Source organism: Filobasidium floriforme (assembly GCF_021052385.1).
Source record: "Filobasidium floriforme strain CBS 6241 chromosome Unknown HD553scaffold_36, whole genome shotgun sequence".
Classification (NCBI taxonomy): domain Eukaryota; kingdom Fungi; phylum Basidiomycota; class Tremellomycetes; order Filobasidiales; family Filobasidiaceae; genus Filobasidium; species Filobasidium floriforme.
This window is the reverse complement of record NW_025763657.1, coordinates 1-25,317: the sequence shown is the minus strand read 5'-3', so window position 1 is coordinate 25,317 and position 25,317 is coordinate 1. Positions and strand designations below refer to the sequence as shown.

The 25,317-nt window shown below is 53.8% G+C and overlaps 7 protein-coding genes across 7 annotated transcripts; 4 read left to right on the top strand and 3 right to left on the bottom strand.

Annotated features, from left to right (window-relative positions):
- The first annotated feature begins 306 nt into the window (after positions 1-306).
- HD553DRAFT_320943 (putative nuclear segregation protein Bfr1) lies at positions 307-3,354 on the top strand. Its single transcript, XM_046181198.1, has 7 exons — positions 307-564; positions 897-1,046; positions 1,423-1,925; positions 2,057-2,318; positions 2,406-2,916; positions 3,016-3,071; positions 3,159-3,354. The coding sequence occupies exons 1-7, from the start codon at positions 361-363 to the stop codon at positions 3,243-3,245; spliced, it is 1,773 nt and encodes a 590-aa protein (XP_046032349.1). The 5' UTR covers positions 307-360; the 3' UTR covers positions 3,246-3,354.
- Positions 3,355-3,424: 70 nt separating this feature from the next.
- Positions 3,425-5,355, top strand: HD553DRAFT_320944 (uncharacterized protein). Its single transcript, XM_046181199.1, has 3 exons — positions 3,425-3,739; positions 3,873-4,585; positions 4,738-5,355. The coding sequence occupies exons 1-3, from the start codon at positions 3,512-3,514 to the stop codon at positions 5,153-5,155; spliced, it is 1,359 nt and encodes a 452-aa protein (XP_046032348.1). The 5' UTR covers positions 3,425-3,511; the 3' UTR covers positions 5,156-5,355.
- A 2,449-nt stretch (positions 5,356-7,804) lies between these two features.
- HD553DRAFT_353451 (uncharacterized protein) lies at positions 7,805-8,464 on the bottom strand (the record flags this gene model as incomplete). Its single annotated transcript, XM_046183772.1, has 2 exons — positions 8,091-8,464; positions 7,805-8,017 (listed from the first exon to the last, which is right to left on the bottom strand). Exons 1-2 carry the CDS (start codon positions 8,436-8,438, stop codon positions 7,805-7,807), a joined length of 561 nt encoding a protein of 186 aa, XP_046032347.1. The 5' UTR covers positions 8,439-8,464.
- Positions 8,465-8,986: 522 nt separating this feature from the next.
- Positions 8,987-9,596, bottom strand: HD553DRAFT_346733 (uncharacterized protein; the record flags this gene model as incomplete). The annotated part of the gene is made up of 2 exons (XM_046183233.1): positions 8,987-9,178; positions 9,252-9,596. 2 exons carry the CDS (start codon positions 9,594-9,596, stop codon positions 8,987-8,989), a joined length of 537 nt encoding a protein of 178 aa, XP_046032346.1.
- Positions 9,597-13,551: 3,955 nt separating this feature from the next.
- Positions 13,552-14,829, top strand: HD553DRAFT_278694 (Rho GTPase activation protein; the record flags this gene model as incomplete). The annotated part of the gene is made up of 5 exons (XM_046178065.1): positions 13,552-13,760; positions 13,872-14,007; positions 14,116-14,256; positions 14,440-14,566; positions 14,639-14,829. 5 exons carry the CDS (start codon positions 13,552-13,554, stop codon positions 14,827-14,829), a joined length of 804 nt encoding a protein of 267 aa, XP_046032345.1.
- A 1,753-nt stretch (positions 14,830-16,582) lies between these two features.
- On the top strand, positions 16,583-20,455 carry HD553DRAFT_320939 (uncharacterized protein). The gene is made up of 7 exons (XM_046181197.1): positions 16,583-16,800; positions 16,897-17,119; positions 17,279-18,194; positions 18,286-18,425; positions 18,534-19,763; positions 19,834-19,938; positions 20,020-20,455. The coding sequence occupies exons 2-7, from the start codon at positions 16,949-16,951 to the stop codon at positions 20,242-20,244; spliced, it is 2,787 nt and encodes a 928-aa protein (XP_046032344.1). The 5' UTR covers positions 16,583-16,800; positions 16,897-16,948; the 3' UTR covers positions 20,245-20,455.
- Positions 20,456-22,362, bottom strand: HD553DRAFT_320937 (glycosyl hydrolases family 31-domain-containing protein). Its single transcript, XM_046181196.1, has 3 exons — positions 22,208-22,362; positions 21,640-22,129; positions 20,456-21,565 (listed from the first exon to the last, which is right to left on the bottom strand). Exons 1-3 carry the CDS (start codon positions 22,311-22,313, stop codon positions 20,947-20,949), a joined length of 1,215 nt encoding a protein of 404 aa, XP_046032343.1. The 5' UTR covers positions 22,314-22,362; the 3' UTR covers positions 20,456-20,946.
- Positions 22,363-25,317: the final 2,955 nt, after the last annotated feature.

Genomic DNA, 25,317 nt, shown 5'->3' with positions numbered 1-25,317 from the left:
CGAGCCTGCTCGACGGAAGTCGGTGACGCTCTGTTTCGTTTCTGTACGATTCGTGTCTAGATTCTCTGATACCTGAGGACCCGTGATCGTGGAGGTGTGAGCTGTATCCAGATTCATGAAACACGAACGAGGTTTGCGTTTCAGGTTTATCAAGTAATTCACAAGTCGCACCTCTATGACGTGTCATCTAATTTATTTATTGGTTGTGAGGTCGAGGGGTCGCCAGCGAGTCGCCCTTCGACAAACAAACAACTTCGACAACATATCACCATCCACCATCTCCTCTCGAGATCCAGCGTTCTCAAACGATACCTCTCAGTAGCATACCATATACCATCTCTCGTTCTCACGCTCAAAAAAATGCCTCCCCCAACCGCTACCCTCCGACCGGAACCTGTCCGGGCTGGTGCCAAAAAGGACACCAACAAGGACGCAACCGTAGCCAGCTCGTCCAAGGCTGCTGGTAACGGTAACTCGGACAAGATGGCCAGGCCCGATCAGGCGGCTTATAATGCCGAGCAGGATCAGCTTAATAAAGAGATCGGGGTGTTGAGGGAGGAGATGGTGAGTCGTCTAGTCTCTTTCACGGATTACATATCCAAGTTTTTTCGTCAACGATGAGCTGTGCTGATCTGTCTGACCCTTTCGCTCGTCTTCTCCCTTCATCTTCTTCCTCTCCTCATCTTCGAATCTCGCTTCCACGTCCTCTCTCCATCTTTTCTCTCCATCTCTTTCCTCCCTTTCTCTTCCACGTCTCCTCTCTCTCTTCGATCTCTTCCCCTTCTCTTTCCCTCTCTTTCCCTCTCTTCTCCACTCTCTTCTCTTTCCCCTCTTCTCTCCTCTTCTCCCCTCCCGCCCCGCTCTTCTCTCTCTACCCATAACCTTCCGCCGAGCAGAACGAGATCAAATCCCGGCTAGACCTCTTACACAACCCCAAAAACTCCAACACCACCAAAACCAACGGGGATGCACCGGTATCGACTGATAGGAGGAGCCAGATTAAAGCGGAGATGGATGAGCTTCAGAGGGTTCAGGGGAGCGGGAAGGTCAGTACCGCCGTCTTTGGGCTTTGTTTTGCTGCGCTGGGGTTTCGAGGTTTAGGGGTTTCGAGGTTTCGGGAGTGATAGTCGGATGGTGCTGGGTTGATCATGACTCGCACTAAATAAGCAGGAGTGCTGATATTCCTGTTCTTGTTTTGCCTTTGCTCTTCCATCGCTCTGCTTCTGTTGCGCCTAATTGTCGTCATGTTTCCTTCTCCGTCCTATTTTCCGTTCGGAATGCGATAACGGCTTTCGTGGTGCATCCCGGATCTCCACAATTCCCATCTTCTGGTCCACCGTCTTCGTCACTCATCGATTCGATCTTCTAAAACGTCTACGAATACCACCACCACCACCACAACAACAACAACAATACCCACAGGCGGACAGGAGCAAGACCCTCGACGCCATCAAACGTCATCAAGATTCCATCAACACCAAGTCCAAGGAGATCACCTCCATCCGCCAAAAGCTGCCTTACAAGAACTCGGCGGAGATTCAAGCTAGGATCCAACAACTAGACGGACAGATCGAATCCGGCAAACTCAAGCTTATCGATGAGAAAAAGGCCTTGAACGAGATTTCTACGTTGAAACGATCGAGCAAACAAGTAACTACCCTGGAATCCCTCGAGACCTCGATCGCCGAGGACAAACAACAGATCGAAACCCTCCGACAAGTCCTCGACGACCCTCAAGCCAAAGCCACCCAGGCCAGGTGGGACGCCCTGAAAAAAGAACTGGACGTGTTGAGGGAGGAACAGAAGAAGGCGTATGATGAAAGAGGCGGGTTGTTTGATAGGAGGAACGAATTGAGTAGGAAGATGGATGAGCTTTATGAGCGGAAGAGGGGGTCGAATGCCAAGCATCGGGCTGATAATGATGCGTGAGTGCTGAGTTTCTGGGGGAGGGGCTTGCATACGACATCTGTCCGAGCATGAGCTTATCGTCTACGCATTACGTTTTCGTCCTCGTTCTATTCGACTTGAATCGACGACCACGACGACCTTCGCACAGGTACCGAGCCAAAGTCGACGCCGAACGTAAAGCCAAGAACGACCGGTTCCGGGCCGAACGCGCCGCCGAGGACGCTTCGAGGAGGGACGAACAGATCCAGCGCATGAGGGAAGAGGCGAAAGAGCCCGCGTTTGGGAGGGAGATTGAGGATTGTGGAGTCTTGATCGGGTGGTTCGAGAGGCAGTACGGCTCGGGCGAGTCTCAGCAGCAACAGCAGCAGCAGGGTGGGGTTTTGGGTGCGATCAAGGGGGCGATCGATGGGGTGAGTCGCGAAGACGTCCTCAGCGGTACGAGGTAAGTGAAAGGAACGCGGGTGGCTGATCGTATAATGTTGGTGCGTTTCGTCCAGATCAAATCGCTCGACCTGCGTAAGGTCGAAGAAGCCCAGCCTGAGGGTACGGTGCTCAAGAAGGACCGGGACGATACCGAAGGCTGGGGCGCGTTCGCAGGGACGGGCGGCAAGAAGAAGGGCAAGGGTGGTGGTAACAAGAAGACCCCCGCCGCTGCTCCCGCCGCCTCGAAGGAAGCTGCCGCACCCGCACCTGCAGCACCGGCAACGACCAACAATAACATCTCGTTGCCGTTCTCCACCCTGAACACCCTCCTCGGGTTCGGCATCTCCCCCCCAGCTAACAAGGAGGACGTTCCCCGCGTCATCGAGGATCTGTCGACCAAGAAGTCTTGGTTCGAGGCCAACCAGAAGAGGAAGACCGAGGAAGAGGTCGAGAGGGTGGAAAAGCAGATTAACAAGATGTTGAAAAAGTCTGGTGCGGCTGGTGCTGGTGTCGGAGAAGGGGCTGAGGTGGAGGGGGTTGAGGTGGAGGGCAAGGAGACGGGTGGGGAGCGGGAGCCTAATCATAGTAAGTCCAGTTCACTTTAGGCTTGGTGAAAATCAAAGCGTGGATGGCGAGTAAGAGAGCCGTAACGCTGATACTCGTTTGAACTCTGTTCTTTCACAGCCGTCGCCGTCGTTGGGGATGCCACCAAGGACGTCTCTGTCGAACAGGGCGAGCAGGTGAGTCACTTCGGCCCGAAGGCCACCATATTGCCCTGTGATCGTGTTCGTGAAAGCTGATATCGATTTCGACTACGGCGGTGGTAGCTCCCGGAGACCCCGGAAGAACGGAGTAGCAGCGTCCACCAGATCGACCAGGAGTTGGAGCAGGTCAAGAGCGAGGAGGAGGCATGAGATTGAGTAATGAGCATCCGAAATGGGGGAACAGTGTTGGGATGGGATTGAGCGATGTAGTAGATGGTTTCTTGTTTGGTGGACGTTTATCGAATGCATGATAGTGAGATCGTCGGCCGTGTTTGAACGCGAAAGGGGGTGCTTCTCTCTCGAGATGGGCATCCATCATCAAGCATCGACTCACTGCTACTCACTTTATGTCGCCCTCACCACTTTCCTCCTCTTCAACACGCCTCTACACAATGAAATAGGACCAAATTACAGACATGCTATCTACCACATCCTCGCTCGCTCTGGCCATCGCCATCTATCTACCCATTCAACACGTCCTCCGTCATCGACGAGAACGACAGACGGCCCGCAAGTATGGTCACAAGTCGAGGAAAGATCTGGCCAGGATGACCATGGATGAAGCGGGGGAGATTATGAGGGAGCTTATCGAGCTCGAGATGACGGATGCGTTTAACATCAGTCTGGGGTATGGGTTCTTGCAGGTCCGTACATCCTCTTCTCCCCTCCTCGTTTCAGAGTGATGAGGCAATCGAGGTTCAAAGCAGGCTGATGAACGATTCGACAACTTTTATGCTACATAATCATTGCCATTATCATCGATATCATATATCACAGACCCTGGCTTTCCCAGAATCCTCAGCGTTGTTGGTTCATACCAAACAAATCCACAACCCGCTTCAATCCTCTAAACGTCTCTTTGACACCTCGGTCCTCATGACAGAGATCGTATCCTTCACCCCTTCTTCTCCCCGTTTCCGACAAGCTGTCTCAAGGATCAATTATCTGCACTCACGGTACGGAGATAGGATTACCAACTCCCAGTTGATCTACGTGTTGGGGGTGTTTGCTTGTAACCCCCAGATCTGGGCGGAGAGGTGGGAATGGAGGAGCATGAATGAGCTCGAGGTGGCGGCACTGGGGACGTTTTGGATGGGAGTAGGGAGGATGATGCGGATCGATATGAGGGAGATAAAGGGGTGTGGGAAGGACGATCCGAGGTATTTGGGTAGGGTTTGGTCGTCTTCCTCGACAACATCGGAACCAGAGAACGAGATCAATAACCACGATCAGGACCAGGACCAAGACGAACCTAAAGACGACAACAATAACAACCCTCCAAGCTGGGCGGACGGACTAGACTGGATGATAGACATGCGAGCCTACATGGACCTGCACGAATCGGAATACCTGGGGCGGAGCGAGGACACGGACGCGCTGGTGGAAGAGACCTTCCGGATGATGCTAGATCCGTTGCCTAGGTGGATAAGGGGGTGGGTGAGAAAGGTTGCGGCGGTTGGGTTTGAGGAGAGGTTTAGGAGGGCTTCTGGGTGAGTTTTTTGAGATCTCGGGTTGGGGGTTGGGGTCATGACGAGGAGACGGGTTAAAGGGCTCGGGATGGGGAGATATAGAAAAGAAGAGGGAGAGGGAAGGATTATGCTAATTTATCGGACTTCTACTGCACAATATTGTCGATTCGCAGCGTCCCGACTCCCCCTAGATCCATCGAACGCTTCGTCACCTACTCTCGCCTTTTCACCAAATACTTTAGGCTCTACCTCGGGCTACCCCGGCCTGCCTTCTTGACGCACCGAGCGATCCCTTCCCACCCGGACCCTATCACAAAACGTTACTCACCAGGGGCTTACGAAGCCTATCCATACTACGTCAAACCGACTTTTTGGAAAAGGTATAATCCTGTAGCCCTGTTGAGGTGGGTATCGGGTGGGGATCGACCGGGGGACAAGCCGGAAAAGTATCAGCCTGAGGGGTATAAGATCGAAGAGCTCGGACCGCCTAGGTGGATGGGAAAGGGGTTGGAGTGGATGGAAGCGGATGTCATGAGGGGGATGCAGGTCGTTCCCGATGGTGGGACTTGTCCGTTTGGGTTCGGAGATTGAGGCTGAGTCGGAGAGAAGGGAGGACGGGCCGGAGAGATCGAAAGCGCCGATATATGTAGCGGATCGAAGTTTGGCTCGAGATGTGTATTTCCTTGCGACGTTGACGGATCGTAATTCAGACCCGAACCTGTATTATAGCCTATACCCGCTTGTCTCCTTGTTTGTACGCCCGCTATAACGATGACCAAGAGATGCTACCGGTTCGTTTTGCCTTTGTGTTCGCGCTTCGAGAAAAGATGTGAAGATCGCTCGGGCTAAAACACCGTTCAAGCTTGGTTTTAGATTCTCGAGAGCTGAAACACGCCAATTATACAAGCTACTTCGAACGGGCAAGCTGCTTGCTCGCATGGTGCCGTGCGACGTACTACAGTCAATAGGTGGAAACATTGACCGATCAAGATGACAGACCTGTTGGTGTGTGAAGTTTCATGGAAGGCCCAGAGAGGTCGTATAGGGGCTGATCCTGTTATACGCTTCAGACTACCTAGTCATAGCCGACACGCTTTGATTTGCGAGTTGGATAGTCACAGATGACACCGCTGGAGAATCCGTTTATCAAGCAGCCACGGGCTTGGTGTTCAGAGGTATGGCGTGGGAGATCGTTGTGGTACGTTGTGGCACAGTATTGCTCTTCCGACCTTGAGCATCAACCGAGGCTGATAAGGCTTAGGGTATCCCAAAAGATTGTATGCAAGAAACCGGTTGCAATCTTGAAGCCAATGGGACACATCCTCCTAGATCAGTGACCATCCACTCCCCATAAGCGAACCGTTCTACGTTATTTGGCTACCGATTTCTTTCGTGAGGACGAGATAGAGTATTCGAGTAAGCACCCCTTCCTTGCGGCTTTCCCGAATACGGTCTGTGACTGAATAAAGGATATAACAAGGGAAAGCGAAAGGAGCAAGGTCCTAAGATTGGGAAAGGGGGAATACACCGGGACCGAGGATTTTTAGCTAATCATTTAGCCGCAAGCATAATTCAATCCCTATTGGTATATGAACAACAGTAGATGTGCTACGGCGCCGTGGCTGAGCGAACGGCGTCGAAAGGATGCGAAACGTTGGACCTCCAAGCCAGGCGCGCGCTACGGTTTCATCTTGACGTGATGCGCGGGCGCCGCCACTTGAACACAAACTTCGGGGTTAGCTCACTTCAATATACCTTTGGGTCTCAACTTCCCGAGCTGATCCAGCCACTAAGATGTAACCACGAGGAGACATGTGAATCGTGGTGCGTTGATCCAGCCGGCCTAACCGTATCGGCCCTGATTGCCCGGCATTGTCCCCCGTCCCCATGCCCATCCTCCTGCTCATCATTCTGATGCGCTTACATTACTGTGTAGAAATGGATTGAATGGCCAAATTCACGAGTCCCAATCATCATTTGAGCAATTCTTCGACTCGAAGCAGTCACGTTTGATAGCCGATAGACTACGTTTTATCAATTATGCGGCGAGACTATCAAGCATCGATATCTCCGTCTTCAGCTCATCAATCGACATGTCAGTATATAGCTACATCGTCGACGCCGGCCTCTCGCTATCGTAATCGTCCGACCGATCTTGGTGTTCCTGCTTTTGGCTCTTGACTGAGCTCATAACAGTCGACAGAAAAGAGCGGATTTGACTGTAGTCCCTTTTCGACTTGTACGAGTAGACCAGAATCGCTTCGGCCTGTGCTGTGGTATCACCGTTGTACTCAGCGTATTCTTCGATTCCAGCGAGGAGGGGACCCATTGACGACTGTACGATGACGAAAGGTCACAGTTTGGGGCATCGCTACGATTAATATAGACGAGAGGACTCACTGCATCGTCGTCTTCAAGGAACTTTGTCCAATCACGAATCAAGGCTCTGTCGTCATCGGTCAGGACGATCCACGAAAGGTACATCGGCACCGAATAATCTTCCCAACAGAGGCACAGTCACCCAGCGATACGTCACATAAAGAGTCTTGTATTCATCCCAGTCACCGTCCTGAGGGATAGCTTTCCAGACAGGTAGATCGGTCTCGGCAAACCTCTTCTCCCATTTCAAGTGTCGATAGGCTTCGTCTTTCTCTGGTTGTACTTGGAATTCTTCCTGGGCAAGAGCAAGCTTGAGATGTTCATCTCCAGGCTGGTAGGTTAAATGAGGCAATGAAGTGGACATGGTAAGTGAAAGTGACCTCGAGACAGCCGACAAGGAAAGCTGTCATCCCCTTACAGCGGCTCTTTCCGATAAAGCGTCGTCTATTTGTAGTGGTAGACATGCGAGGCTTCTTCACGATCAGGAATCTGTCGCTCAGAGGTCGGACAAAGGAAGCGCTTGGAAACTTGACCAGATGTATGCTGCGGCCGTCGCATCCTGGAAGGTCAAGCAGCGGTAGCTTCTTCCCTCTGCGAGGTTCTTCGCAACTAAAAACAAAGGATGACGACAAATAAAACAGTACGTCATGGGATATACGAACCCTGAGTACCGAGAAGCATCATGAATCGTTACCGTAATTCAAGCAACAAAAAACCCGACGGATGCTGTATATGGTCGCTTGACTAGCGGAACACGAACGAAGTCACCTCAACAACAATCCGATATCTCGTCCGAGAGTACAATCTCTGCAGTCCTCGGGCCCAGTCGGATGCAACATCGTAACAAAAGACCTGGCAAGATCACAATCCCTGACTTTCAGAAGAAGGGGCACTGGGATTATGCTCTGCCGTGGGCACAGAATTCTTGGCATATTGAATGGTCTCAGCGACCATAGAGTCAACCCGAGAAGGATCAAGGAGCCAAACGGCTGTGATGACGGAACGGACCCGGTCTACCGATGACCCTGTACTCTCGGCGTGCCTGGTCATGGCTTGAAGGACCAAGTCGCCAATCTGTAAGGATAGCGGTGAGCAAAATCCTCGATATCTCAGCATGAGTAATGAAGCCCGAATATCAAACGCTCACGTCAGCCGCCTCGACCAGCTTCTCAAACTCTGCCTTGGCAAATTCCTTGTCGTCGCGGGTGAGGTTGTCAGCGATCCAGGGCGGGAAGTTCAACCCAAAGATCTTGACCAACTTCTCGATCGTCATCCAGGTGTAGTTGGTGTAGGGCTGGTTGTCCTCATCGTGAGCGAAAGGTTGAGGAATAGCCTTCCATTCGGTATGAGGCAATCTCTTCGACTTGACAGTCACCCAGTGGACAGGCCGATAGGGCTTGTTCTCGTTGGCGCGCACTTCAAACTTGGGCTGAGAGAGGACGTCACGCAGATGTTTCTTGCCTGTCTGATAAGTGTATTGTGGGACGGTTGACATGATGGCGTAGATAAGCAAGAGGAAGGTGACTCGAGGTTTGGCTTGCAGTGGTCGAGAGGATTCGTCCTGACAGGGAACTACCGACATATAGCGCTACTTATATGCTGCATCTTCATCAGGTTCTTCACGCTTGCAGGAGAAAGGAGGGCGGCGGCGGCGAACAAGCTGGCGCGGCTGATGTAGGCTGATCTTTTCGAGACTTGAGCTTCTCCAATGTCGGACTACAAAGGGAGTCGAGGTTACGTCGTGCGACGATAGGATTTGGACAGACCGCCAGGCCATCACAACGACTTAGCAAATACTCGAAAACAATGACCACGTACATCAGTCCTATCAAGTCACCATCTCAACCGCTATCAAAGCGATCTCTTTCGGATGACCTGACGAGTAATGTGATCAGTCACCCGACCCACCCTAACTCCCCATATGATCGGCGCCAATGGCGATGGGATGACATCGGACACGACGTCTTATCTGACAGTACAACATCTGCGAAATGTACAACCTGGATCAAGACTCGTCAGCGTGAGAACGGACTCGGACCAGGTTCATCGTGCTTGGCTCTGAGAGGAGATGCTTCTGTTCTCATCTTCGGCAGATTCCACGCGCGAGGCGATGAAAGAGAAGAGGACCTCGCGATGCCTGAGAAGACTTTCGATCACCAGCGACTCGACATCGGAGAGAGGCATCGACACGCTATCAGCGCATTCCCTTAGAGAACGGCCCCACAATTGCGCGATCTGTTCATTTGCGAGAATCGTAAGCTGAGTATGTGGGCGATAGACAAGGTAGATCTGATCAGAAGATACCCACGTTGGTGTTCTGGACCTGGTCTTCGAACGTGGAGCTTGCCAATCTCTTGTCCTCCTCTGAAAGTTCTGACCAGAGCCAGGGAGGGAGTCTGTCCCCAAACAGGCCGACCAACTGGCGGATCGTCACATAGCCATAGTCAGGTCCGAATGCGTTCATAAGGTGCGAAGGGTTGTGCTGGGCTTCCGCTCGGAGATAGGTGTCAGAGCGTCCGTCCTTACGAATCTTCCAGCGGAGTCTCTTGAAACCTTCGTATCCGGGAAGGCGAACTGCGAATTCAAGCTGCCTGAGGGCATCTTTGAGGTGGTTGGTAGTCCTGTCGTAGATAGATCGAGGCAGGTCGGACATTGTAGTTGTAGTCGGATGCTGATATATCGATCGATCCTGTGAGATGAGCGTTATGAGCTTGTAGAGACGGCCGACAGGCGCAGCTTATATACTGGCCCAGGTCTTGGTTCTTGACGGTTGAGGAACAAAGGAGACAATATCTAGCACGACATGACGGATATCGCAACTGTCGCACCTCGCATCGGACGCCTGCGACATCCAGATATCCAGAGAACAAAAAGAGCTTTTAGGTCATTCGACCGGGTCATCTCACACTTGTGAGGTTGCCTTACCACTTTGAGCAAAAAGACGCTGGCATCGAGCGATCGTCCGACTGGACTTTAGAAACAAGCCACGATGCTATGTGTCGCGACACTGACCTTTGGGCATGTTCCACGTTCAATTCGCTGTGGCGTGACGGTCGTTAAGCGCGTGGGATCGTTCGCCTGTTGTGATGTGGGGCGAGAATGATCCGAGTCGTCGAGTCCAGTGGTTCGTTTCGGCGAGTCTTGTAGGGTGAGCTGGAGATGGTTGTCCGACTGTAGACACTAACTTGTTGGTCATCTGGCAACGAACAGACAGAGTTGCCGGTTGTAGTCTCTTCAAGTCCAACCGAATCATGGGTTCTTAGAGTCCTCCTGTATCGTACCAGTAGCAGAAGTCCGCAACGCGCACGCTGGCTTAGGGGTTGCTTCGATTCGTATCGATTCACATGGCTCGTACTGTGTGGTCTATGGCGTGGACGAAAGACCTTTGTATCTGTATCTCTCAATATCATCGCCTTCCACACATACTTGAACCGTCTCCCTTCCCTTTGTTCTGATAAAATTATGCTGCATAGCGGCAAGCCGGAGAATTATGCTACTGTATGGCCCTGTACGACACAATTACCATCGCCACCGGCAAGCTCACCGCAGAGCGAGGCGTAAAATCTTTTTCAAAAGCGCCACAGTTATCATGGTATTGTAAACTCGGCGATCGGATTACTGATCCCTGACACCTACTGACAGCCATTCACCCACCGTCACATTGACTACAGGAAGCTATGTAGATTCTGCAATCTACGATGGATCGAGAAAGGTACTGTGTCCTAAATTCTAAGGTACATCCAGTCTCCACGAGACTCTCGGATGCTACCAGTAATACTAGTATGTACAACGGAAGGCGCGATAAGCGCCACGAGCATATCAGTGCGTAAGCAATCGGCACAAGGAGCTTTTCGAGCGCTACTCTTGAAGCTCGTCGAGTTCTCAGCTAGTGGTATGTGATTGGGTTGTAAGCGAACTCGGTCGATCTGACCATACTACTGTACTCGAGTATATTCCTTTCTACTCTTTTTTAAAAAAGAATCACTTGGATTTGGATTTGAGCTCGGGCTGGGGCTTGGGCTTGAGCGCTGCATGGTGTATGATCGCTCGAGAACGTAAGAACGAACTTTTTATCGAGGCACAAGAAGACCCTTCCGATGAGGCAAAGTTCTCCTACAGCGCGTTTCCGTTGATCGCTTTGATTAGGGAGCGCGAGGTATCAAAGGTTCCAAGTCTCGGAGTTTCGAGAACTGCGGACTGGCCGACGTTCTAAGCGGACGACGTGTACGGCCAACAGAGAGGAGCAGATACACTGCGATCATACTTCGAGCTGGCCAGTTTTTAAATCATAGTCTGTGCTCAGGCTCACGAGATATGAGTACATTATTACTGTAATCAAGGTACGAGGTAGATATTTTGCGTTGATCACGAGCGCGGTTTCAGATGGTCACATGATTCGTCATCGCGTTTCGCGTTTCAACAAACGAGTACTGTACGAGCCTCTGACGAGAGATGTTGTCCCGAGAGGCACCGTACTGAGCCAATTATAAGCGCATGATTTTAGGACTGGTTGTCAGGATCCAGGGGTAAATGTGAGACCATCCTGAGATCCAGAGACTTTGACATCCGCGGTCGAAACGAAAGCCGACTGTACTACTGTCAAGAATTCAAGAACAAGTCGAATCCGATCGCAAAGCTGCGCAGAAACAGAGCGCGTAGTAGATCGCGGACTTGCCCGAAGAGGGTTATCAGAAAGATCAGAGGTTCTCTTTCTGAGCCCGTCCTACGATGAACCCGCTCGGATCTCGGGACGAGAACGAGACGACCCGCTACGCAGACACAGGGTGACTGCACCGAGTCCTCAGGAGATCAGAGGATCGTTAGCTGTCTTGTGTGTATGAGATAGATATTTGACTTGGACGACATCGATCCTGGGATGTCGATGAGTATCTGCTGCTGTGTGTGTGTGTGAATCGTTCATTTCCTCTTTGGGCCAACACACCGCGCGACGCGTCGAACTCCAGGGAGCAAGACGTCATCGACCTTCGACTCTCGAGCTGGGAAAGTCGGCCCGAATCTCACTCGACATCGATAATCATCCATCTTCACAACCACGGACATTCAGACTAGAGCTAGAGCAAGGTCTGTTCAGTACGTTCAGTCTAGTATTCGATATCGGTCAGAGAACCGCCATCGATCATCGAAAACAGGCCGCAAGTCGAAGTCGAAACCTCCCCCGGATTCAACGCGAGATCACAATCACATCACGTCACACTCGCACTCGCCCTTTCTCCTCTTGATAACCATCAACGACAGGCGACGGCGACATCGACTTAGAACTAGACCTGGATCTGGATCACTACCTAGCCTACGCTCGAAGATAGGACCATACGTATTATAGCTTATAGACATACTACAGCTATAGAACGAGTAGTCGATCGGGACTAGCTTACGGAGCAGAGACTATGGCGGACCAAGCAAGAGAACGAGAACGAGATAACGAACCTGCCAGTAACACTACGACTACTTCTACCTCTACGACTCCGACTACCTCTGGCGATATGCCTGAAACTCAACCGCAAGCACAACAACAACAAGAACAACAACTACCCTCGTCGGAAAATCTTGATCACAATCACACCAACCCTCCAAGCGACCCTCCAACCGACCCTTCAGAGAACGAAGCAGACAAAGCAGAACAAGCACACCGAGCAGAACAAGCAGAACAAGCAGAACAAGCGAGGATCAGGGCCAAAGCCAAGGCGGACGAGGCCGTACTACTAGGACCTATCGACCCGGCCGTCCAAGCGAGGTTGGGGGATCACGGGGATCTCTTAGGGACGACTATTAGGAGGACGGTTGTTTATACGCATGCGCATGGGCCGACAGGGGGAGAGGGAGGGGCAAGGGGGTCGGGCGGAGAGGTGGATGTAGAGGGGGCGTTGTTAAGCCCTTCAGGAAGTAGGAGGGAGGATTTGAGGGAGAGCTTGAAGGACGATTATTTGGTACCCGGACGGACGGAGAGTTTCGTCACTGCTATGACTAGGGTGGACGGCAAGGAACGGGATGGGGACGATGGGGATGGGGATGACGATGGGGATGATGAGAAGGACGAGGTCAACGCAGAGGAGAACAAGGAGGTGGTTGAATCCATTGGTGCAGGTGCAGGTGCAGGTGCAGGTGAAATCGGTGAAGCTAGTGCAGGTGTGGTCGGATCTTCGGCGAATACGACTTCTGCCTCTACCTCTCAGCCTACTTCGGCTGTGCCCGCACCCGTACCTCCTCCTACAACGACCACGACCACGACGACCACCACTCCGGGTCCTCCAGCTTCAATTCCAGGACCTTCGTTGCAGTTCGCAACGTCTTCCTCGACCAAACAACAACAGCAACAACAGCAGCAGGCGAAAGAGAAGGAAAAGGAGAAGACGACGATGAGCTTGAAGACGTGGTGGAAAGGGTTCTCCGGGGGCGGTTCTGGCAGTAGCAACAACAACAATAATATTGCTACCACGAGTGGGAATGGTGCGGGGAATGGTCTTGCTAGCACGTCTTCCGGTGGGCACGGTGGGAACCCTACGCCAGGGAGTACCGCAACGACTGCGGGTACATCGACTGGAGCCACCAGAGATACCCCGTCTGATCAGAACACCTCGGGCGGACTGGGGATGAGGCTCCGGAAAGGCAGCGTAGGGTTACAAGGCGAAGGCTTGAATTTGAGGGGCAGGAAATCCAGCGTGGGGGGGGAAGGGTATAATTACCTAGCAGAGACTGTGCCGGAGGGGGACGTCTTTGCTCAGCCGTTGTTGAAGAGCTTGGAGTATGCGAGCGTGCAGATCTCGACGGCGAGACCGGATGGGGGGTTGTATATCTGGGGGTGAGTCGCCGTGGGGTCGAATCCGGGTCGGACAGACGAGACAAGTCGGTCGGGTCAGGATGAAGTTGGCTGATCCGACCCTTTTTTTTTGGTTTTTTTGGTACATTGTAGGTACGTCCCCGTCGTCGTCGCCAAGTGCGGACTCTACTTGAAGGACACGGCCACCGAGGTCCCTGGGACTTTCCGAGTGTCCGGGTCGGCCAAGAGGATGAAAGAGTTGCAGGCCGTCTTTGATAACCCGCCCAAGGTGGGTCGCGGGATTTGAGCTACATCGGTGGTCAGACTCCTTTTTTGATAGCCTTACAGAGCTGACCCATTCGATGTTTTGGCCTATTCTTGCTGCTCGACCTCATAGTACGGCAAAAATTTGGACTGGAAAAAGACGACGTATACGACGCACGACGTGGCGACCATCTTGAGGCGATACTTGACCCAGATGCCAGAGCCGATCGTTCCGCACGAATTGTACCACGAGGTGAGGCGGAGGTGGTCGTGGGTCATCATCGCGGGTTCTCGAGCTGACGTTGTGACCTGATTGCGCCTGGCGATAGTTCCGAAACAACCTGCGTAAGTCGCGGTTTTGTATGATGATCCATTGCGTTCGGCGCCTGACCGACCTCGCTGCTCGACAGTCGCCTGCCGGGAACACACGCCTCCGGGTGAAAACTCGCTCGACGAGACGATCAAGACGTACCAGAACCTGATCGCCAGGATGCCCAAGCCGAACCAGTACCTGCTGCTGTACGTGCTCGACCTGTTGAGCGTGTTTGCGAGGAAATCCGAGGTCAACTTGATGACCGCGCCGAGTGAGTTCGAGGCGAGGCTTTTCTGCTTGGCCCGAGCGCTGAATGACGTTGTAACCTCACGCGTCGACACAGACCTGGCGGTCATCTTCCAACCTGGAATCATCTCGCACACCGAACACCAGATGAGACCGGCCGAGCATACGCTCAGTCAAGCGGTGCTCGAGTTCTTGATCGAACATCAGGATCACTTTTTGCTGGGCATGCAGTTGGTGAGTCGCACGAAGCTAAGGGGTTTCGTCTCTGGGTACAAAGCTGACGTCTGACTGTGCGTGCAGGAACCCATCGCCTCGCGCAGCTCTGACGCGGCGGCGTCGAGCTCGGACGTCTTTCATCCTGCGACGTCGGTCTTGACCTCGCAAAGCACTCGAGATGAGGCCGAGCAGAACGTCGCTCCAGCCACGGCGACCCCGGCCGTCGTCGTGGAAGAACCAGCGACGACCGACAAGCAGCCCGTCGAACGGATCACCAGCCGCGAGCCGACCAAGGCACCTACCTCGCCCGCTCCACCTCGACCTCCTGCACCTGTACGGGCCGATACAGACCTGATGATCCCCTCAGACTCGGACGATGAAGCGCCGGTTGGGGGCTACTACATCAAGACGGAAGACCCTACGCGTCTTCAAGCAAGCATCGGACCGAACGGCGTCATCAACCGGAGCAGGACGGTCATGGACCGCAAGAGCCCGCGTGCGATCCCGATCGTGCAAGAGTATCACTCGGAACGATCTTCGGTCGAGCTCGAGCGTACCAAATCTGGAGCCGGCTCGCCAGCGAAACCTCGAACGGGAGGCGGACTACGAGCTGCCTTGTCAGTCAGGCGAACGTCGAGGACTTCCCGAGTGGTCTCGTCAAACGATACCAAGCCGCCGGCGAGCGCTCGGGAAGCTCAAACTCAAACTCCACCGGGCGTGATCATCATCGACAATCCACCCTTCCACGGCGGGCTCGAGGGCACGCCTTCGGGCAGTCGGCTTTTCCGTCGACGGACCGCACCGACACGTCGTCATCGGAACAAGGACGAGGAGGAGGTCATCAGGAAACAGGCCGAGGAGGCGGTCAGAAAGGTGGGAACAGGGACGGACAAGTCGTCGTCATCGCGGAAACAGGGGCCGGCCGAGGTGTAGTGGGGGGAGGAGAGGGTCTTTTGTCGAGGCGTTTTTTGTAGGGCGGATGTCGTGTTTCTTCTTATATCACCATAGAGATTCCGTTCTTTTTTTTGCGATTGTTTCCTACCATCTCTCGACTCTCGATGACTTTACGGTGTGGATGATGTTTGGATGTTCGCCCCGGGTCAAGATCGTCCGATGTCCGCTTCCCCTGCACCGCCCCCCGGCCCTTCACTCGTCGTCCTCGTCATCTCGATCATCTCGATCATTTCCCTAACATTCATCGATCTCATCATACATCATTCACAGATACATACACAGACACATACAGACGGAATAGATCATCACGAAATCCTTCTTACGATCGTCGTGGCCCGGCCCGATTCTACGCATCACCGAAGGTGTAAAAGGCGCACAGGTCAACGACATGGAGCCACCGCATCATCAAACCTCCCGCCTGATTCCCCTTCCTCAACACTCGGAAAGGGTGGATGAGCTCTACTCCCAGATCATCGTCGACCGCCTAGAACAATCTGTCAGAATTGGAGCTTGTGAAACCGACCTGCGGGATGACATCAAGAGACGCCTTTCGAAACTGTTGGTCAAGGTCCCGTCATGAACGATGCAGCAAGTTTTGAATCCCATCACATCCCGTGCGTGGATCGCTGAGCTCCAGAAGGAGACAAGCTTGCAAGTACTGCAACTCGACAAATCGTATCATCAGGACACGGGTGTGGTGAAGCGGTACCGAACCGGAAGCTAAGCGTGGGAGGTAGCTACGGACATGGAAAACCTCACCCCGATGTCCGGGCGCGCGCGTCCTCCTCGTCTCTCAGGGTCATCGATGATGATGGTGATGATGTACGTTGCGCTCGTTGTTGATACATACTCATAACCATAACACCACCCTCTGATCCCCCTCCTAGCTCCTAACGACCTTCCTGATTGTACTACTTGCTCGTATCTACTACATCATCTCTTCCATCTGTTACACGCCCCTTGCCACACACGACCATCAATTTCTCGCACACAACCAATAACGACAACAACAACGACAACAATAACAACGACGACCGTTCGGGTGGGGTTCTCAGCGGGAGCAGCATCACACATCACAAATCTTCCTTTGTAAGTCGTCGTCGTCGTCGACATACTCTCTGCCGATACCACTTGCCATGATTCCTTGTCGACTGATCATCGTCGCGTCCCCCTCCTCGCAAGCAGTCAACCGAACGTCGATCATCATCCCCAATCACCTCGAACCCAAACCTGACCTATGTCGGAACCGGGGAAAGAGCCCGAAGGCAACCCGGAGCGCAAAGAGGAGGACGACTCTGTTATGGATACGGGAAACCTAACAGGCGAAGACGAGATGTCCGATGGGAGTGAGGACGAAGATCTCTCTTATCTCAGCAAAGATCCGCCCCCCATCTCGGGTGCAGCAGAGGTACGTCGGATGTATCGTGTCTCTCTCTCGCTCTCTCTCTCTCTCGCTCTCGTTTTCCCTCTGTCTCTCTTTCTCGTACCCCGTCTTGCAAATGGTCGGACTAGACCGCTAAAGCGTCTTTCCTGCCTTGTCATCTCTGGCTTCTGATCACGAGAACAGCCTGGTTTTAGGTTTACACCTGCGGGTCTGCACGCCAAACGTTTCAAGATCGTTTCCAAACCCGCGGTGGACGGCGATTTCGAACAGGACAAGGGCGCCAATCAGTTCACGCTGGAAGCTATCGGACAAAACTATCCTTTCCTCTCTAAACGATACGGTCGGACCATCATGATCGGTCTACCCGACCCCAAGCTCGAACGTAGAGTACCAGTCACGCCCGGTGTCCGCCTGGCGGCCTTTGGCCTGAACGAGACCCCGATGAAGGGTGAGGGGAACAACGCACAACAACGACATACCGAACGTTATTACAAAGCCAGGGATCTCGAGGCCGAACTGTTGGACGAATCTCTCAAACGCTTCGATACTCGTTTCGTCGATCTCGTCTGCGAACCAGAGGAAGCTCCCGATCTCTTCGACGCTATCAAAGAGACCGCCCAGACCTGTCGGAACGGAATGTGCAAGGATCTGGAGAGGTTCTTGTCAGTCTATCGCCGGCCCGTACCTAAGCCAACGGGAGAGGGTAAAAAGAGGCGAGCCGGGAAGGACCAAGGGTCGACATCAGCGGGAACAGCCACGAAGAAACTCAAGCCGATCAGTGCCAAGAAGCCGCACGAGGATACCGTGTCGAGTCTCTTGATCAAGGCGCTCAACGCGATGGGAGCAGAGTTTCTGAAATCGTTGGAAGCCAGGACGACGGGCGTGGACCAGCCGAACGAACCCTCGGCAGCCCAAGACGTCGACTCTACGTTGGCGTTCGCTGGTTCTGGGACCGTACCGATTCGCATCAGTGCATCGGTTCCGAGGGATGCGGTCGATAGGCTCAAGGTCTATAAACCCGACTTTTTCGGCTGCATCTCACCCGGGGTCAAGGAGAAGAAGGAGGGCAGTCCTGTCGTCTCTGGGGTCAAGCGCAAGGGTAAGCCGGATCGACGTTTGGTGTGCGTCGCCCGAGTGATACACCGCTGAGCTTGATACATGACCATACCTGGTCGTCTGACGACTAGTAGCAGCTACCAAAGGTTCCGACCCGATATTCCAGTCCGACAATATCGGGGTGTTGGTAGAGGTCAGGAAAGATCCGACTTGTGATTTCAAGGCACACGGGGATCCGAAAGACGCCATCATCGGGAGGGCGATCCGATTTGCGGCAAGTCTGACCGTGTCCTATCCTCTCGTGTCGCAATCCCAGAGCTTCCTTCGCTAGAGTGATACTGAGACGAGCATCCATGTACCTCTCGCCGCCGCGGGTCAACAGGAGATTTCTAGCTACAATCATAGCATAGCCAATCGCGTTACCACCATGACGGTTACCGGTACCCTCGTCAGGCTCTACTTTGCGGATTCCTTCTCATGGGCAACCAGCCGTGTATGGGACCTCGCCAACGAGGAACACCTTGGCGAGATTGTCAAGATCGTAGCGTTCTTCATGGGAGCGCCCGATCAGGCACTGCAGCAGTGGAAGCCCGATCCCCACTCGTTCTCCACACGAGGTTTGGGACCCGAGACGGATCGATCCTCCGTACGACGCTGGGAATGGGTCGCCGGATATCGACAAGAGTATACCCTGAGATCCATCTTTGGCAGACGGTCCACTATATGGTCTGGTGAGACTCGGCTCTCGGGCGTCGGAGGCGAACAGGCCGAGGCCGCGACAGAGGAGAAGACTACGATCGTCAAAGCCGCCTATCTGCCGAGCGGACTTGTGCATCACGAATACAACATGGTGACTTGCCTGCATCCCGAGTCGCCTCGGAGCGACAGCTTGTTCTACCAGATCGACGAGGCGACGCGAGCGGCGATCTTGAAAGACATCCCGGTCCCACTCGGAATGGTCGATGTCGGCCAAGGTGAACACCAGCAGACGAGACGCCTACCGAAAGAAGCAGGACTGACCGTCGGTGAAGCGCCAAGCGACCTCGTTGAACCCCTTACGCACCTTGAGCTTGCCGTATTCGCGATGCACGGACCCGTCGGGGAAACGGTCGACCCCCGCCCCGAGCAAACGTTCAGTCTGCTCGAGGTTTGCGAAATCCATCTCGACGCCCTCGGCCACGGGTACTACGCCGCCACTTGCAACATCCACTTTCGTGACTGGAGCGAGGGCAACGTCCTATTCCGTCGACTTCGGGACGGCACTCTGCGAGGCTTCCTTATCGACTACGGCAACGCTCGCCACGAAAACAAGAGGCGTGATCAGTCTCGCAACGACGGTGCCCTGTCCGGGTGGCAGTCTCTCTGCCTGGACGACATGCGTTCCGGAACGGCTTGGTTTCGATGTCTTGCCGTTATCGACACGGCGTCGCTGATCCGAGAGTACACCAAGAAGCAAAAGAAGCGAAACCGTTTCCCCAAGACCGCCCAAGGGAACCCCGAGTTCGAGGAAATGGAAGCGGCGGAATTGGAAGATTTAAAGTTGCAAATGTTACGGGCTCGACATCGCTACATCGATGATCTCGAGTCGTTCATGTACCTGCTGATATTTCAAGTGAGTCCGGTTCCTACGATGTGCGCGCGGTATCGATCTTCATGTGACGTTCGGGCGTGACTTTCTGTAGGCGTGTAAGGCGACGCACAATGACAAACGCACAAACGACGCCGTCATCGAAATGTTGGAATCCGATACCGAAAAGAAGTCGGCGTGGAAAGCCGATCTCACCGAGGTATGTGTCTCTTGCGCCAGGCTGATGCGCCTGGCGAGATTTTTTTAGGGGTTACACGTCGCTGATCGATCGCTCAATTAGATCGCAGAAACCATCTCCCCAGACGAGGATTGGGTCGAAATGGTCGAAACTTTCGTGAAGACCATAAAGGTTGCTCGCATGGCAATGAAGGATCAGCTGGAAAAGGAAGACATGACCGGAAAGTTCACGCCAGAAGAAGATCGTTGCTACAAGATGTGTTACGATCTCCTTCGCGAGTTTGTCGAAAAACGTCGGCGTCAGGAGGGCAGCAGCAGCAAGAATTGAAATACGGGGGCTGAGTACTCGAGGCGTCGATAGTGGGTATGCTAGGGTTTGACCGAGGCATCGGACTGAATCGCGAAACGCGCGTGGGTCTCGTCTTGCGATCGTCGGTAGTTCTGTGTCTTCTTTGTAGCTACGACGCCGAGTTTGTCGTCGTCCACGTTCCGGTAATGATGTCACAAGCTTGATGATATGTTCCCATGAAGGTCCGCACCAACGAGCACAATCACCAAAGCCGCGCTCTCTTACAACCTGTCATCCGCCAGTAACATTTCGATGATCGCTGCCTGCACATGCCCCTCGAGCTCGAGTGCCTGCACACCCGTGACTTTTGCCGGAAGAGTTGCCGCGTTGACCGCCGTCCACAAGTTGCTCTTGCTCTCGTATTCGATTTGCGCTCCTGCACTTAGGTTGTAGATTATGGGATATGGTGAGATCGGTCTACGTATCGGATTGGGACCGAGATGCAGCTCGAAGGTTCCCGTCGAGCTCGGAGACAGGTTGATCAGTAGGCCGTTACCTTCGGCTCCCGTGCGAGTGTTTGAACGATCCTGCTCGGCGATCGTGCCTGTATGACCGAGGAGGCGGACTCGCCAAGTCCTAGGGGTGTTGGAACCGTCCATAATGACGAGCCGTTCTTCAGCCTGATGGTATTCGATGGTCGTCGTTTGAGCGACGACTTTATCCACAGTCTTTCCGTTCCCATCATCCTCGTGCATGATAAATCGACCGTTTGCACCGACAACGACGAGGACCTCGAACGTGTCCGGGTTGTCGCTTCCGTTTCCCAACTGCTCGGCGCCGTCGAGTGGTACGATGGAACCCGGACGGGCAAAGACTGGGGTACGTCTCTAGCGTCCGATGTAGGAGCATCTCCCGGCCGCCATTGTAAGTTGCGCCGGATTCGATGTCGATCCAGTCGCCCGGTGGGAGCCATGCCCGGACCTGACTGCAACCCAAAGCATAGTCCGTACGAGCGCTGATGGGAATCATCAGCAATTCGCTACCGAAAAAGAACTGCCGCTTGTACTCGTAGGACCCGGCCACACACGGGGTTTCCCTGGGGTGTTCGTAGTAGACTGGTCTGACGAGCGGACCCGCCTCGGTCGCTGCCACATAGTTCATCGTGTAGAGGTAGGGGATCAGACGGTGTCTCAACTGTAGCGATCGAGTGACCGCAGCGCAGGTCTGGGGATTGAAAGTCCACGGCTCCTTGGTATTGAAGATGTTTTCGTTCGAATGCAAGCGCAGGATCGGGCTCCACACCCCGAGCTGGACCCATCGAGCGTACAACTCGTTGTCTTTGGCACCAAAGGCGTGTCCGCTGTGGAGGAACCACGTCAATCGAGCATTCAGCCTCTCTTGGCTCGGCTCGAATTGCGCTCGGAACCGACTCACCCGACGTCGTGACTCCAGAGCCCATAGCCAATGTTGGAAGCCGTGGCCGTGAATTCGGACTGGAAATCCAGCGACGCACGGCTCATGACTGTATCGCCCGACAACCCGATGGGATATCGATGACTTCCCGGTCCGGCAAACCGAGAAAAAGTGATCCGTCGCTTGTCATCGAGGCCGGAATCCATGTAATGGTAGTGGTTCAATGCCCACATCTTGCAATTGTTCTCGGTGTCTACACCCTGCCTCTCGAGCTTGCGATGAAGCACGTCGAAATACGCATCCATGAACGCCTTGTCCGAAACATCGAATACGATGGGATCCTCTTGCTCCGGCGATCTACCCAGCACACGGCACATTTCCCCGTACTGCTCCTCGAATGCACGCACGCCATGAGCGGGGTGCAAATTGAGGGTCGATCGGAGGTTTCGCCGCTTCAGTTCGGTCAGAAAGGCGACTGGGTCGGGAAACAAGTCTTTGTACCATGTATAGCCTGCGGTTGGGTCGGCGTCGCAGTCGGTCAGCGACCCGAGCCCTTTTCCGAGTGGAGTCGAATGCACCGGCAGCTCACCGGTCCAACCATTGCCGAACTTTGGATCGGCTCCATCGACCAGATGCCAATCCATATCGATCACGCTGACAGCCAAGGGGATCCCGTGATCGCGAAACTTGTCCATCAGAGCGAGGTATTCTGCCTGATCATACTGTATGACGGGCCACGTGCGATCAGCTCGACCGCTCGACTCCTAATGGTATAATGTCGCGTCCTACTCCCTTTTTACTAGCAGTTCGGTCCCCACCTCGCGCGCGAACCCCCCTCAACTTCCTACCTCCATTGCCAACCCGCGAACCCCAGTTCGCTCGCCACTCGCGAACCGAACTCTCGCGAACTGACTGTTTTGTCCGAACTCTGCGAACTTCCTACCAAGCCCTCATCGACCCTCCGGCGCATGGCTAGATCCTTCCCCTGCCATCTCACCTAACAACACCCCCTCCGACGCTGGGTTCTGCCCTGTCGCTTCATACCCCCCGCCGCTCGCCCAGCTCATTTATCACGAACCCCTTCGCCGCATCGTCTCCTGCACTCATACCAACCCCACCGCCGTTGGGTCTTCCCTCCCACTTCTCCCACCAACGTTCACGGTACGTACTCTCCTTCCGCCATCGGCTGCACCTCCCTCACTAGAGACCATGGACCTCGCACCCGGCGCATCTGCCCCCCACTCCCCACTCCTCCGCCGATGCCTATATGGCCTACCAATCTCGACGTATACCCATCCATATTCCCATCGCCATCACGACGTCACTACTAACCGAACACACCCACTGCTTTCCCTGGCTCGCACCCTTCATGTTATTCCCATATCGACCCACCCCCGCAGGGTTGCCCGACGATTCGCACTTCATTTCGCAATTGTGTTATATCCACATCAACCCACCTCTGTAGGGTTGTCTGACGGTTCGCACTTCATCTTGTTAGCCCACGACTCACCAGGTCCTAACTCGGTCTCCTCTCACTCCTACTGCATTGCCCCTTGCGCAAAGCACACATTCACCCTGACAGACGAAGGGGCTTATGATGGAGACGAGGCCATCAGGCCGTCTCATTTTGAGAAATTGGTAAGCTGACATTCACACCAAGTCCAGCTGGCCACATCGATGTCGAGCTGGCTAAAGGGTTCTCGGCCGAGCACCAATGATGTCAAGCTATCACGTCTTCATCAACGGCCGTATGACGAAGAGATAAGGCCGAGCTGGCCGAAGTCTTATTGGGCAAGCACCAATGATGTCAAGCTATCACGTCTCCATCAACGGCCGAACGACGAAGAGAAGGTCAAATAGAAGCTGGTGCACGGGGTCAATCTTCATCAGACAACCAAGTGCAGCACGAAGCACTCTCATGGTCTGCCTGATGATTGCCTCTTGGCAGACAACCAAGTGCAGCACGAAGCACTCTCATGGCCCGCTGCTTGCCTCCTGGCAGACCAACAAGATGTGCATGGTCTCGGCAGCGCGCCCCTTACAAAATCAATCGAAAAGGTCATTCTTCTACCTCATCAGGGTCAGACCCCTGTTACATGACGGTTTGGCACCAAGACAATTGCAAAGACTGGTCCAGCAAACAGACAATGCTGTATCCCATCGCCATCCCCTCTCTCCCAATCTCTCGCTAGCAATGCCTGGTAAAACCAGTTCTCTGGCCAGTCTCCAGGGTCAGGCCCGTCAACACCCCTCTCACGACCCGCCACCAAATCAAGAAGGCGAAGTTCAAGGCAGACCAATATGAAGCTCAAGGCAGAGAAATCCGATCCTCACGGCAGACAAACGTGAAACCCTCGGCATCGAGGAGAAACCATTAGGAAACTGGAGACTGAATTAGGGCAGTTCAACTGGGAGCGGGTGCACGCCATCCGAGTTATGGCAAGCGACAAGCAAGTCGTTGTCAAGGCCCTTTTCGTCTTAAACGCACCATTCCAGGCACACATTGCAGGGAACAAGAAAGGAAACACGAGCCAGTCGAGGGCATGATCCTTCTTCCTTGTAGCGTTTGCAGTCTCTCACCTCTTTCCCAGGTGATCCCCTGCTTTTCAAACTCTAGTAGAGCGGGGTTCGGATCCCGCCACATAGGACATTCAGCGTCAAGGATGGAAAGTGTTTCCAGAAGAGGACACCGCACCAACAGTCGACCTGACGCCTGTGCTCGATAGCAGTATTTGGAACCTGCAGGACCCAACGCTTTCAGCTAGGAAGTCCAACACCCATACTCCATTCTTACTGTCACTCCTGTAACCCGCCCCGACCTGCAGACAAGGAAACACTTCTGCCGCACTGTTGTATTCGGCCTCACCACCCAGTCATTCTTCTCCGTCTCCACAACATCTCCTAGAGGTTTGCCTTCGTTTCACAACTAGTTGGCATGCACTCAGGCAACCAGCCATCTCGCACCAAACGCCCGTTACTCGAAAGCTATATCATGAACATAAGGCCGACCGCAACGCTAACGCACATACACCACAACTAACTATCGCCGTATCAACCCCACCGCCGCTACACATCGTTCCTCCTCCGTCGAGGATGCGTCGCTCGACTCTCCTGCTCTATCTTGACCCTCAGCAGAACACTGTATAAATTTTTTATCGCGTCGACAGCGGACGCACGTTGAAACCCTACTTCGTCAACCCTTCTCAAAAACCTAATTGCTTGGTGCTAGGCGGACGAATTTGAGCTCAGTTCACCACCCTCCGACTCAGCCACCCGGCCATACTCACCAAGTGACCAACGATCTTCTCCGGACGGGCAGGTTCCGGATCAGCGCTGACCCCGGGAATGAAACACCCAGGCTCTTCCAGCGCACCCTTCACAGAACATTTGTAAATGTTCTTGGCGCGACAACCGGCGCAAACGCCCGCCCTTCCCTTGATGTACTTAGACACGCAGGCGAAGCAATCGTCGTCCTCCTCGCATTGTTTACACCGTTCCATGTTCAACCCAGCATAGTCGTTGGTCAGGATGTTGTACGCGGCGTTATAGTGGGAGAGCTATCACACAATTTTATCAGCTCCGACGCATCGATCGACCCGTTCGCCAACCACCCACCGAGTTGGCCCTTTCCTCCACCGTCTTCCCCTTGAGCTTAGGGGTTAGGGTAGGGTTAGGGGTTAGGGGTTAGGGGTTAGGGGT